Source organism: Leptodactylus fuscus, chromosome 3 (genome assembly GCF_031893055.1).
Source record: "Leptodactylus fuscus isolate aLepFus1 chromosome 3, aLepFus1.hap2, whole genome shotgun sequence".
Lineage (NCBI taxonomy): Eukaryota > Metazoa > Chordata > Amphibia > Anura > Leptodactylidae > Leptodactylus > Leptodactylus fuscus.
Genome location: NC_134267.1, coordinates 50,638,217 through 50,651,239, shown reverse-complemented (window position 1 = coordinate 50,651,239; position 13,023 = coordinate 50,638,217). Strand labels below are relative to the sequence as shown.

Below are 13,023 nucleotides of genomic sequence, written 5' to 3'. Positions count from 1 at the left end.
AAGATGGGAATAGCTGGCCAGGCAGACAACCAAGCCAGAACTTAAATAACAGAGCAGGACTACTTGATTGTCTCTTTAAGTAACTCCAATAGAAGTGAATGGAAGTAAAAGAAACAGTGTAGAGCAGCACTGGGAGACTGTTGCTTTAAAGGGGTGTTCACATTTACATAATCATATCTATATTTGTAGATGATTAAAAGTTAAACATTTTTGCAAATATAAGTAATTAAAAATTCTGCAAAGTTTTAAAGATTTTCTCTTACTTTATTAGTAATGACAGTCTGTTATCTTGATCGGTTGCCAATGGTTACGACCACTAATGTAGAAACTTTCTATGGTCTGGGACTTGTCAGGAACCCAGCTATTATTTCCTTATTGTAGCCGGGTTATCAGGCAGAGACACTACATGTATCAGAAGATATCCCGGCCACAATAAAGAAATCATGGCTGATTTTCTGACCTTAACAAGTTCCTGCATGCATGGTTGTATCCACTGGCAACGGATCAAAACAACAGACTGTGACCCCAAGAATACTTTCAATATAAATTTATTTTACAGCAAAATCTTCTCTAAGAAAATTGAAAGACTGTTTGATTCAGAGTATGAAAATCCAGATTCTCCAACCAATGCTGGAACCCTCTACAGGTAAATCCCTGCATGCAGTTCAAGTTTGTTTTTGTTTTGTTTTTTAATTTATAGAATGTATTTATTTTAATAAAGAAGCTTTTATACAGACATACAAAGATGATACAAAATAAATAAAAGAATCCTATAGCTAATCATCCAATGCAAAGGTACAAAAAAAAACAATAAAATAACTTTAGGCCTGGTTCACATCTGCGTTCTGCAGTCCATTCGGAGAGTCCGCTTGGGGACCCCCGAATGGAATACTGAAAGCATTGACAAGCAGTGGGCAATGAAAGCACACAGACCCCTTAGACTATAATGCAGTCCATGTGTGGGTCCATGTGTTTTTTGCGCTGTGTCCGCATGAGTCATGCAGAGAGGAAAGTAGTTCATGAAGTACTTCTCTCTCCACATGTTCTATGCTGAAAACACATGGACCCCATTATAGTCTAAGGGGTTCGTTTGCTTTCATTGCTCACCCCTTGTCAATACGTTCGTTATTCCGTTCGGGGGGGGGGGGGTCCCCAAGTGGATTCCCCAAATGGAATACTGAATGCAGATGTGAACCAGGCCTACGACTAGGTTCGCACCTGAAGTTCGCGAGGGGTTTCCTTCCCTGAATCTACTTAAAAAATGCGGAGAGAAAAGTCCAAATACTCCATAAATAGCAGCAAATCATTGGTGTAAAATGCTATCTGCTTCACCAGCAGGCCATGCAAAATACTTTGGTTTTGGTGAATGACCATACCAATCCCACCAACAGTTCCGCAGCAAACAGGAGAGGAGACAGCGGGTATTTCTAATGGGTGCCCCTCTCTAATGGAAATAGTTCAGATAGTCTGTTATGTGTCTGCGGAGGTGGAGTCTCCCCTCCCCAATTTATAGCTTATAGTTTTTCCTTTGTTAGGACAGACTATTGAGCGATATCTAGTGGGTAGAAAGGGTTACATATCTTTCCCACCTTTTAATGGCCATTAAACAGGAGTGCATACATTCAGTGTCTCCTGCCAATTACAGCCCTTCATTTTGAACTTTTATCCCACAACTGGGTGGTTCATGTTAGCTTTAAGATGAGATTAATAAGTTATATCTTATGCACTTTATTATTTATTTGTTGGTCCAACTATGGGTCCTTGCTAGTTTTGGTATGACCATCACTGCCTCTGTCATATATTCTGGAAGAGCTGCCTCTTTCCCAGCCTTCAACACCTCACAAAGTTGCAGTAGCAATACCTCGCTGTAGCACTTAGGGCTTATTCACACGTAGTTATTTGGTACGGATTTTGACGCAGAATTCGCGTCAAAATCCGGGTCAAAAAACTGCCTCCCATTGAATTCAATGGGAGACTGTCATTTCTTTTTTCTGCGAGCGTTATTTTACCGCTTGCGGAAAAAAGAAGCGATCTGCCCTGTCTTGACGTGGATTCTGCAGCGGTCAAGACAATCCCTCCGGACTAGGCCCATTTATTTGGGCCTAATCCGGAGCGGAAAGCCACGACTGTCGGAAGCTGCGTCAGGTCAGATTCCCGCGTCAAAATCCGGACCAAATAACTACATGTGAAGTAGCCCTTAGAGTTCAGCCAGGAGTCTGTCCACCCATTGGGCTAGTACAAGTTTTTGCTTGGCTGGTAAATGTAGATTAGCTGCTGTGTAGACTGACTATACATATTCTAATTTAGATGCTGTTTGTGTAAGAAGCTGCTGACAAAGGACGTTGAAAAAAAGATTGCCTGTCTACCTGGGAAAATAAACATCGACCAGTATGGAAATATTGTTTACTTTCACATAAGGTAGATTTATTTTAGATTTTACTTGGAAATATTCAGTATTAAAATGAAATATCCTTGAGAGAAAGCTAAAGTGTACAACAGACCTGACACAGACCGCATCCCTGTCTCGACACTTCTCCTGCTTATTTCATGATCTGTGATTCAGGGAAAGCAAGAAATCTGATTTTCATTGCAAATTTATTCTGACTTGTATTTTGAAGGTCATTTCTCTGCTTTTGTCAAGATCAGAGGAACTTTACATTCTGGACGGATGTACGGTATACCTAATATAGATATAACAGTATAGATACAGTTGTAGTGTATAATTAACTCTTGAGATTATTCTAAAGTATTAAATAACATTTCTCAATTTTTAGAGCCAATTTTTTAGAAATTTTAGGATGAAAATGAGTCTTTATATAGGTGCTGTGGTGTTGACAACCACTGCTGCAAATCCTGTAGATTGGATGTAGTTGTGTTGTCATCCAGGGAACTTTACACACATGGGCATATGAGTTATTGCTTTGGTAGAGCGCCTCCAATGTGTTCAGCTTTCCAACGGATAAAATCTAATGGCCAGAATGATTATTCATCATCTAACAACCTATTCTGAAAAGTCACTTCAAGGGAAGGTACTCTTCTTACATTATCTGCACCTGACCTATATTTTCAATTCCTGTGTTGATTTGTATCACATATAACAAACATAGTTGCCATATGATTGAACATGGCATGCAGTTGTCATCGTGTCTGTAATGGTTTATTTGATTTATATTCAATTTACAGGGACAAAACTTGGGATGTTCATGAATACTTGACAAGTTTATTTGAGGAGATGAAGTCTTGGCGAGATGTTTATTGGCGTTTATGGGGCACTATAAATTGGCTTAACTGCTCCAGATGTAAGCAGGTGAGTGTTAGGGTGAGATTCGGTGCACTGCAGTGTCTTGTCCTCTACGTCATCTGCCCACTGTGCAATCACCTGCATGACAGATGCATCTCCAGTACGTTATATACAGCGATATTTTTTCTAAAAATTACGGAACTGAAGGTTTTAATATTGGCAGATTTGGGAATTTAACAACTTTATTATTATTATTATTATTTATTAATTATTATTATAATAATAATAATATCATTCCATGGTGCTGTACATTATTATATTAATTCCATGGGGATGTACACTATTATATTACATGGTGATGTACATTATTATATTAATTCCATGGTGCTTTACATTTGAGGGTTTACATATGGTACACAAAAAATACAAACAAATATAATACTAACAATGACCGACACAGTGGGATAGAAGGCTCTGCCCGTGAGGGCTTACAATCTATGGGGGAAGAGGGATCGAGACAGAAGGTGAGGGGAGAGACTGTTCAGATGGTGGTGGTGTGGTGACAGTAGTGTTATTGGAGGTTGTAGGCCTTCCTGAATAGGTGAGTCCTCAGGGCCTTCTTGAAGCCTGTGATTGTGGGGGTCAGTCTTATGTGTCTTGGTAAGGAGTTCCAGAGTATGGGGGATGCACAGGAGAAATCTTGGAGACAGTTGTGTGAAAAGCGGATAAGAGCAGAGCGGAGTAGGAGGTCTTTGAAGGATCTGAGGTTAATATGGGCAGGTAGTGGGAAATTAGGTCAGAGATATATGGAGGGGACAGGTTGTGGATGGCTTTGTATATCAGCTTTAGTATTTTGAACTCTATTCACTGGGCAATGGGTAGCCATTGAAGGGATTGGCAGAGGGGAGTGGCCGATGAAGAACGGGAGAAAGAGGTGTATTAAGTTAGCAGCACAGATTAAGGTGGCCTGGGGGGGCAGAGTATTTGCAGGGAGGCCATGAAGAAGGGTGTTACAGTAGTCTAAGTAGGAGATAATGAAGGCATGGACTAGCATCTTTGTAGTTTCAGGGGTGAGGAGGGAGCGAATTCGATGGATGTTCTTGAGTTGGAGGTGGCAAGAGATGTTGAGGGTTTGTACGTACAATTTGAAGGATAGGTCAGAGTCCAGGATTATCCCAAGGCAACGGACCCGTGGGACAGGGGTAAGTGTGGTTCCATTTAACTATGATAGATGTGTCAGGTAGAAGGACCATATGAGGTGGGCCAAAGATGAACTCTGTTTTCTCCATGTTGAGTTTGAGAAAGCGGGAGGAAAGAAAGAGAGAAAGGACACTTGCTAGTGATTTAGTTGCCCCAAAACTAGCTGCAAGTTCCTTTTAAAACCGTTCCAATTTTTTAATGATGGGGTTAATATTTGCACACAAAAAGAACAAAAATGCACTAATATTAGGATGCACACAAAATATTTCTATAAATTCTATTGTGTTTCTCATTTTCAGACGTTCCTTTTGAATGAGTTGTCCCATTGTCAGTATCATCCGGAGTCAGCCTTGTATCCACCTGATTCTCCAGGCACTGGAGTCTATCCCTGCTGTAACCAAAAAGTTCTCCGATTTGACCCTGCACAGCTTCCAAAGGTTAGAAATGTTCTATGGTGTGCTTATCATGATGTGTCGTGTACTCAATGACTGGACACAGCCTATGAAATTTAGAGTGCAAAATATACTAACCACATATAGTGCTAAACAGGTGACTTTGCAAGAGATTTGTCACTAGTTTAATAAAGTATGTGAGTTTAGTAGTTGGCAGTTTCCCTGGGGGTTAAAACACCGGACAGCGGCGGTATAGTGTGAACCCAGCCTTAAGTTTGATTTTAATGGACATGTGTGGGTTTTTTTGTTTGTTTTTTTTAATTGTGTAGGTGCAAAAAGTGTTTAAGACCCACAATAGTTGAATTGTATTGAGTGTTCCTGTATCTAAGTGTTTAAATTGCTCAGCATATAGGCAGCTGACCTATCTAGTAGTAAGATAGCTAACATATAAGTTGAGCAGTATGAACACAGATACAAGACACACTTATAGGAAATATTGCAAATCACTCCGTGTGGGCAGAGGAAGCAGGACTTACAGGCCTTATGTACAAGTCTTGGCATCATTTTTATATCTGGCTGCATATCCAGACCACAAGGAACTTAAAGGGGTATTCCCATGTACATAATTATTTTTAAATTTGTAGATAATTACAAGTTATACATGTTTGCAAATATAAGTAATTAAACATTTTGCAGAGTTTTTAAGCTTTTTAAGATCACGTGATGGACACACAGGTACATGACTTGCCACAGTTTGTCTATCACATGACTATGGACTGATTTCTATACACTTGAAGTAAACCTTGAATGACAGCAAACAGAGATGTAGAAAATCATGAGGAATTGGTACAGAAAGTATATTGGAAAATTGTAGAACTTTTCATTATACAATTTTTTACAGAAACTGGATGACCCCTTTAGCTATATCTGCATATGACATCTCAAGAGAACTAGAGGAAGGGAAGTGACTACTGTTGTAATATCACGGAAGATTAAAAAAATGAGATGTTATGTTTTAAAGTCTTTTGAGTGTGTTTAGAATTCTTAAATTCTATGTTTTTGCTTACCAAAATTACACAGCTGTCAGTCTTGAAAATCTAAAGTTTTATGAAGTGTGAATTCAATTTTTGCTTACCAGGGCTGTAAAGTCCGAGACCATGTTATTGGTTTGCCTGGAGGAGAAGGAGATGCACCAAAGAATACTTCTATGAACTTACTAAGTGACCTCTTACAGAGAAGGGATATCATAGTTGTGCCTTTTTCTAAAGACTCAAATGGGTAAATACATTTGACTGATACATTGCATATCACAAATCTGTATTTCTGTACAATGGCTAACTGTACATTTGTGTTCTTTTACACAGGGACTCTGGGATTAGCTTGAGTCAAGATAAAAGTCTTGAATGTGATGTCCAACTAGAGCCAAGCACTGCATGCGGACAGAAAAGTGGGGAGATAAATGCTGTGAGTCTCCGGCATTCTTGGAAACTCTTTACATGCTTGTAAACCTTAACTTGGCCATAACGTTATTATAACCACTAGTGTAATCACAAAAAGTGCAAAAATGTAATTTATTGAAATCATTAAAGGGATTCTACCACTAAACTAACATTTTTTCTAATGACCACGTCAGAATAGCCTTAAGAAAGCTATTCGTCTCCTACCTTTAGATGTGGTCTCCGCCGCGCCATTCCGTAGAAATACCGGTTTTAACCGGTATGCAAATGAGCTCTCCGCAGCAATGAGGGCGGGCCCCAGCGCTGAAACGCTGGTGAGCGCGTCCCCATTGCTGCCCGAGAGCTGTTTCCAGCGCCGCCTCCTTCTCGAGCAGCAACTCCGCCTCTTCTGTTTTCTGATGCGGTCCAACTTCCAACGCCTGCGCAGTAGGCTCCTGTATTGAACTACAAGAGCTCTTGCTCTTGTAGTTCAATACAGGAGCATACAGCGGCCACCCAAAAATGATTAAGACGATTAAGACCTAAATCAAATTAATCAGGCATTTCACATCGATTATAATTAATAGTGATTTTTTTAGGTCAGGCCCACCTTAAACCAAGCTCATTTTTACAGTACAAGTTCATCTTGTGAGGTTTGCCTGGCGGTTTTGTTCAGACTGTGTATGACCGAGCCAAAACTACTATTATGTTCTGGGGGCATCTGTTTGATGTCAGGGAACGCTGAGTCCTGTGATTGGGCTTCAGCGGTCACATGGGTCGCACAGTGTAGTGACACGTCTTTGTGTAACAACGCCACATAACACGCTGAGGCCCAATCACCGGCCTTACTGTCCCCAGCATTTGGTAGAAGCACCAAAGAAAATAGGCAGGTGATCAGGAGCCCAAGAGAGATGAGTAACACTTGTTTTTATGTTTAAAGGGATCCTATAATTTAAACCCTTTTTTTTATAGCTGACACATCAGAATAGCCTTAAGAAAGGCTATTTGTCTCCTATCTTTATTAGTCGCCTCCGGCCCGCCATATGCAAATGAGTACTTTTGCAAAACTGGGGGCGGGCCCCAGCGCTCAGACAGCACTGGGGGCGTCCCCAATGCTGCCAGAGAACTCTCTCCACCGACGTCTCCATCTTCAACAGCAACCACGTCTTCTTCCGGCTGGGGTCACACTTCGCTCTTGCGCACATGCGCAGTACGTTCCTGTAGTTCTCCTGTCCTCCAGTGCTGTCTGAGCGCTGGGCCCACCCCCAGTGCTGCGAAAGAACTCATTTGCATACTGGTAAAAACTGGTATTTCTACCAAACGGCGGGCCAGAGGCGACTGATAAAGGTAGGAGACAAATAGCCTTTCTTAAGGCTATTCTGACGTGTCGGGGTCTGATGACTTCTGAGTACAATAATAGCAGTTACGACTCAGACTTTTTCGTTCCGAACGAGACTACATATAGAACCTCCCAAGTGTAGTAATAACGATGACATAGATTTTTAGATTAGTCACCCAACCCAGCTACTTTAAACTGCTCCCGTCCTGCATTCAGCTCCTCCCCCTGGGCAGTGTGATTGAATCTCCTAGTGTCAGTTGATTGTCATACTGCCCAAGGGGTGGAGCTGAATGCAGGATGGGCAGGCTTAGTGATGATGCAGCAGTGCTCAGTAATAGAAGAATTCTCGCCCTATGCTCCAAGATCCCCATTTGAATAAAGAATAAAAGTGCTTTTTCTCTGCATCCCTGGGGCTTTGAAACATAAGAAAGGTATGGTTTTTAGTGCTGTAGATGCTGTTAGCAGAATATCGGAGCAGTTTAAAGTAACTGGGTGCAGTGATAGACTCCGTTTAAAAGGTTTTTCCTTATGAACACAAATACCCTAATCTCATGATGGGGTATAATTGTTTGATCAGTGGGAATCCATCTGCAGCAATTCCCTTTGATCAGGAGGATGGTATCCACAGTTGCCATATGTGAATGGAGCGACGTTGTGCATGCTCATTCTTGGCTTCATTCATTTCTGTGGAACCTCGAGCTGCCATCTCATAAAGTCCCATAGAAGTGAATGCAGTGGTGGTCACATATGAGCAGCACCACCCCATTCACATGGGACACGTTCTTGCTGAAGGTCCCAGTGGAATTCTGGATATTTTTGCCTTCATTCCATGTCGAGTATAAAGTAGTCTCTCAAAAAGGAGAAAAGAAACGCAGAGCGGCACATTGTGTAATACGATCACATGAAGTGGATAATGCTAATGAAGGGCGATATAGGCCTCTCCCCTTATGATGATGTGAGACAGACACAACAACCAATAGGACTTTATATGAAGACCCAGTTTGGGGTGGCAGCAGACTTGTCCTACGTCAACGATAGGGACGTCAAAGGATGTGGGAAACCTGGGAATTGGAAGGACAACATGTGCAATCGCACTTCACTGTGACTGTGAACCTGCCTTCAGAAGTGCGTGTGAAGTGCACATATTGTCCTTACTATTCCTGGGTTTTACACCCAGGCTTTTCGCAGTGTAAAATACTGTGAACTTTATTTGATTTATATTAAAAAAATAAGGGGCTGTCCCTTCTATAGATTCTATTCTATACTGTTCATTTATTATAGCCTAATGCATCCTGCCTCTCTATCTTTTCTTTCATTTCTTTCTTCCTCTTTCCCTTTCGCTGATTTAGTTTCTTTCATTAAAAAACTTCAGTCTACAGCTGGTAAGTAGAAGTGACAAATGCATGTTTTTCCATTTGAGTTATTGTCATTAGGGAACTCCTGAGTTTATAGACTTATTTCTCTCTACTTGATCATCTTTTGGTCAAAATGAAAGGGAATTACTTAGAGCAGAAGAAATTGAACACTTAGAAGATCATCGAAGAATACTTTGTAATCTGCTTACTGTTAATGGGCAATTCTAATAGTTAGGCATTGTCCAAGGTGGGCAACCCATTACCTGATATCTCAGTAAATACAGTCTATGATAATTTCTTTGATCTATCTAAAGCATTGATAATAGTGATAGTTTCTTTACAATCCATTTAAGTGGAGTTGGTGCATCAAACCTACACAGACATGATTTGTTTGTTACTGTTTTACAGATTGAAAGTGCTTTTTGCACACGTACAAAGAAACTTTAGGGTCAGTTCACACATTAGTTTTTGGGGTTTTTTTAAAGATTTTCTCTAAATATCTTGTGGTCACAGTTTTGTTGTCTAAATCAGTTGCCAGTGGATACGACCATGAATACAGGAACTTTCTGAGGTCAGAAGATCCGCTATGATTTCCTTATTGTGGCCAGGTTATCTTCTGATACATGTAGTGTCCCTGTCTGAAAACCCGGCTACAATAAGAAAATCATAGCTGGGTTCCTGACAAGTCCCAGACCATAGAAAGTTTCTGCATTTGTGGTCGTATCCTTTGGCAACCAATCGACACAACAGACTGTCACCACTAAGATAGTAGAGAAAATCATTAAAACGCTGCAGAATTTTTAAATTATATTAACAAAAATGTTTAACTTTTAATTATCTACAAATATAGATCTGATTATATTCATGGGAATACCCCTTTAAGGTCTCCAATAGAATCCAGACAGCCATTTGTAGTAGCTACTCACAAAATCTGTCCTCTAAAGCGCACCCTATAATTTTCCTTCTGTATTGCTAGCATCTGCCTTAGAGAACTGTTCTTATAATGATAGTATTGTCATGTGCCTTTGCGCAGCCACTTTCTATGGAAATGAATGGTTAACTCTTCACTGTGGAACATTTTTACTTTAAAATAAGTAGTCATGAGTAGTTTATGAGCTTTATTAGAGTATATACTTTTAAAAGTAGTCTGTCATCATTATTTAGCCCACCAAGATTTGTTTATTCTGTGCACTGTGAGTCTCTTATCTACAAACTTAACGGTGTTAAAAGCACAGAGTAGTAGAGTGTAACAGCAGTTACACATCCTGTGGGATGTCCATGAAGCAAGGAGGGGAACTGACTGAGTTTGACTGTTTGGAGAATAACTGCAAGACCTGAACTTGGTGCTGACATTGAATACAAATTAACTTTTATTATTCAGAATTGCATGGAAAATAGAATGTATATTATAAATTTATAATGCATAATGTTGATGGCTTTTTTGGTATTTGCATCTTGTTGACGGGTTCGTTTAAGGAATAATTAATATAGCTAATGTTATGAATGCTGTTTGCTAGTGCTAATGTATATGTTTGGGATACATTTTGGAGGTAGATTAGCCCATTCTGTCCATCTCTGAGCAAAGAGAAGAGAATTAGTTCTGTTTCACCATTGGTGAAAGAAACGTTGACTTTGTTCTCAGGTCGTGGAGGCAACGGCAAAAGTAACATCTGGTTATAGCCTGACTAGTTAGAGAAAATGCCTTTACAACTTTGTGTTCTTTGTTAGAAACAACAGTCTCTGCTATCAGAAGACGATGACTACACTACTGGGTCTGAGGTGACAGAAGATGAGGTTGGAGATGAAGAGGAAGTGTCCAAAAAACCAGGTATGCATTCATCTTACCCACTATCTTGGCTTTTCAAAGGTGACTTCTTGGAGCAAAGCCCTCAATATAGCTTAGAGATATTTATTTCTTTTCACAAAAAATTACAGCTGGTTATAGTTGCCCAAAATGGAAACAAAACTCCAACCTTTTGGTCCTGAGCGATCATTAAAGGGGTTGTCCGGGATAAATGGAAATCCCTACACTATTCTAAACACCCTCCTGCTTTCTAAATAACATAATTAATCAAAAATGTATATTTATGCAGGGACATTATATGATTATCTGGTGACAATCCTTTACCCCATTTCTGGAAACTGATCATCACTACCACCCCCATTCACTCCATTTTACTTCCTAGGGGACAGCTCCTTCTTCTTTACTGATTTTTGCAGGCATGCCCTATTCTCCATGTGCTGCTCTGTGCACTGCTGCAGATATTCCACCTCTACAGTGCAGCCTCCACACATGCACAGTAGAGGTGGATCATCGCTGCAGAGCACAAAGCAGCGCTCGGACAGGAGGGCACGCCGGCAATCAGAAAAGAAGGATGGACTGTCCCCCATGAAATATCCTGGAGGGAAGGAAGAGAGGTAAGTATATAATGGGGTTGGTGTTGGACTAGTAGTGGGTGGGATAGATAGAGAGACTTGGGAAGTGGTGTATGGGAGAGAGGAAGGGGGCTTGTGAGGGAGTGAGGTGAGAGGGGTTAGTGTGAAAGTTACATAGCAGGAAGCTGAACCAAGTAAACAAATGCAGAAGATACCAGGAGCTCCCAGAGGCATCCACAAATCACTCAAAACACGACTAAGGCTCAAGCCCCACGTTATGGAAATGCAGCTTTTTTTTGTTGCAGTTTTTTGAGCCAAAGCCAAGAATGGCTACAAAAGGAATAGGAAGCATGTAGGAAGCTCTTATACTTCTCCCTTCTACTCAATCTACTCCTGGTTTTGCAAAATCTGCAACAAAAAAAGCTGTGTTTCCGCAATGTGGGGCTTTAGCCTTAGGGCTCGTTCACACGGGGCAAGTGGGGACAGATTTTGGCGCTGAATCCACGTCAGAATCCGCCCCCTCACAATAGAGGTCTGTGTAGACTGCTAGTTTACTTTTTTCCATGAGCGGGCTGCCCTTTCTTCAGGGGGATTACAAAGCTTTTTCAGCCACGGCATCCACCTCGCAACAGCACCCTCTGGACTAAGCCCATTCATTTGAGCCTACTCTGGAGGGGGAAGCCGCGGCAGGCGCATTTTGGTCCTATTCTGATGCTGCTTCCCATGTCACAATCCGGACCAAAGTCCGCCATTCCGTGCCCCGTGTGAACTAGCCCTAAAGGTGCATGGGTGCATTGATTAACCCATTAGGGATTAGAGATGAGCGAACACTGTTCGGATCAGCCAATCCGAACAGCACGCACCCATAGAAATGAATGGAAGCACCTGTGACGCTGACTTTGCCGGCGGCCGGCCGGCGTCACAGGTGCTTCCATTCAACTCTATGGGTGCGTGCTGTTCGGATCGGCTGATCCGAACAGTGTTTGCTCATCTCTAATAGGGATGGGTTGTAAACCTTCTCTGAGACCACTGTAGTTTCTCACCAATATCTATTTTCTCATTACCAGGAAGAAAAGAAAAACCGAAGAAGTCAAATAGACATCCTAAAAAACACACGTCCTCACCAAGTATCCATAAAAAAGAAAAGCCCCAAGAAAAGGTAAATCTCTAATTAAGGGGGCGTTCACACTACCGTTGGTGTCCGTTATGAAGGTGTCCGTTTAAAAGAAAAAAACGGACACCTATCATTACAGACATTAACGGACACTAACTGATGCTAACTGATGTTAATGTGTCAGTTTTTTTAACTGATCCATTTAATGGATCAGTTAAAAAAAACTGACACAGTATCAGTAAGGGCTCGTTCACATCAGCGTTCTCCTCTCCGTACTTCAGGTTTCCGTTTCCTGCCTAAAACAGAGCAGGAGACGGAAACCTGCAGGAGGCTTTCTCACCCATTCATTTGAATGGGTTTGAAAGATGTCCGACCGTGAGCGGCGGTGAGCGTTTTAGGCTCTCCGCCGCGAAACCGGGTTTTATAATCCGGACACGGAGTCGGACATGCAGTACTCTGTGTCCGGATTAAAAAATACGGTTTCGGGGCGGAGAGCATAAAACGCTCACCGCCGCTCACGGCCGGACCCGGTCTGAGCTTTCCGACTTCTGGCATGCAGAAGACGGAAAG

At 41.4% G+C, this 13,023-nt stretch overlaps 1 protein-coding gene across 1 annotated transcript in view; it reads left to right on the top strand.

Annotated features, from left to right (window-relative positions):
- Positions 1 to 13,023, top strand: part of SANBR (SANT and BTB domain regulator of CSR) — a 45,006-nt gene that overhangs the window by 27,632 nt on the left and 4,351 nt on the right. The window contains exons 9-17 of the mRNA XM_075267578.1: positions 560 to 646; positions 2,308 to 2,418; positions 3,184 to 3,307; positions 4,741 to 4,878; positions 5,972 to 6,111; positions 6,198 to 6,297; positions 8,958 to 8,990; positions 10,692 to 10,791; positions 12,407 to 12,498. Coding sequence (XP_075123679.1) covers positions 560 to 646; positions 2,308 to 2,418; positions 3,184 to 3,307; positions 4,741 to 4,878; positions 5,972 to 6,111; positions 6,198 to 6,297; positions 8,958 to 8,990; positions 10,692 to 10,791; positions 12,407 to 12,498 — 925 coding nt within the window. The remainder of the gene's footprint in view (positions 1 to 559; positions 647 to 2,307; positions 2,419 to 3,183; positions 3,308 to 4,740; positions 4,879 to 5,971; positions 6,112 to 6,197; positions 6,298 to 8,957; positions 8,991 to 10,691; positions 10,792 to 12,406; positions 12,499 to 13,023) is intronic.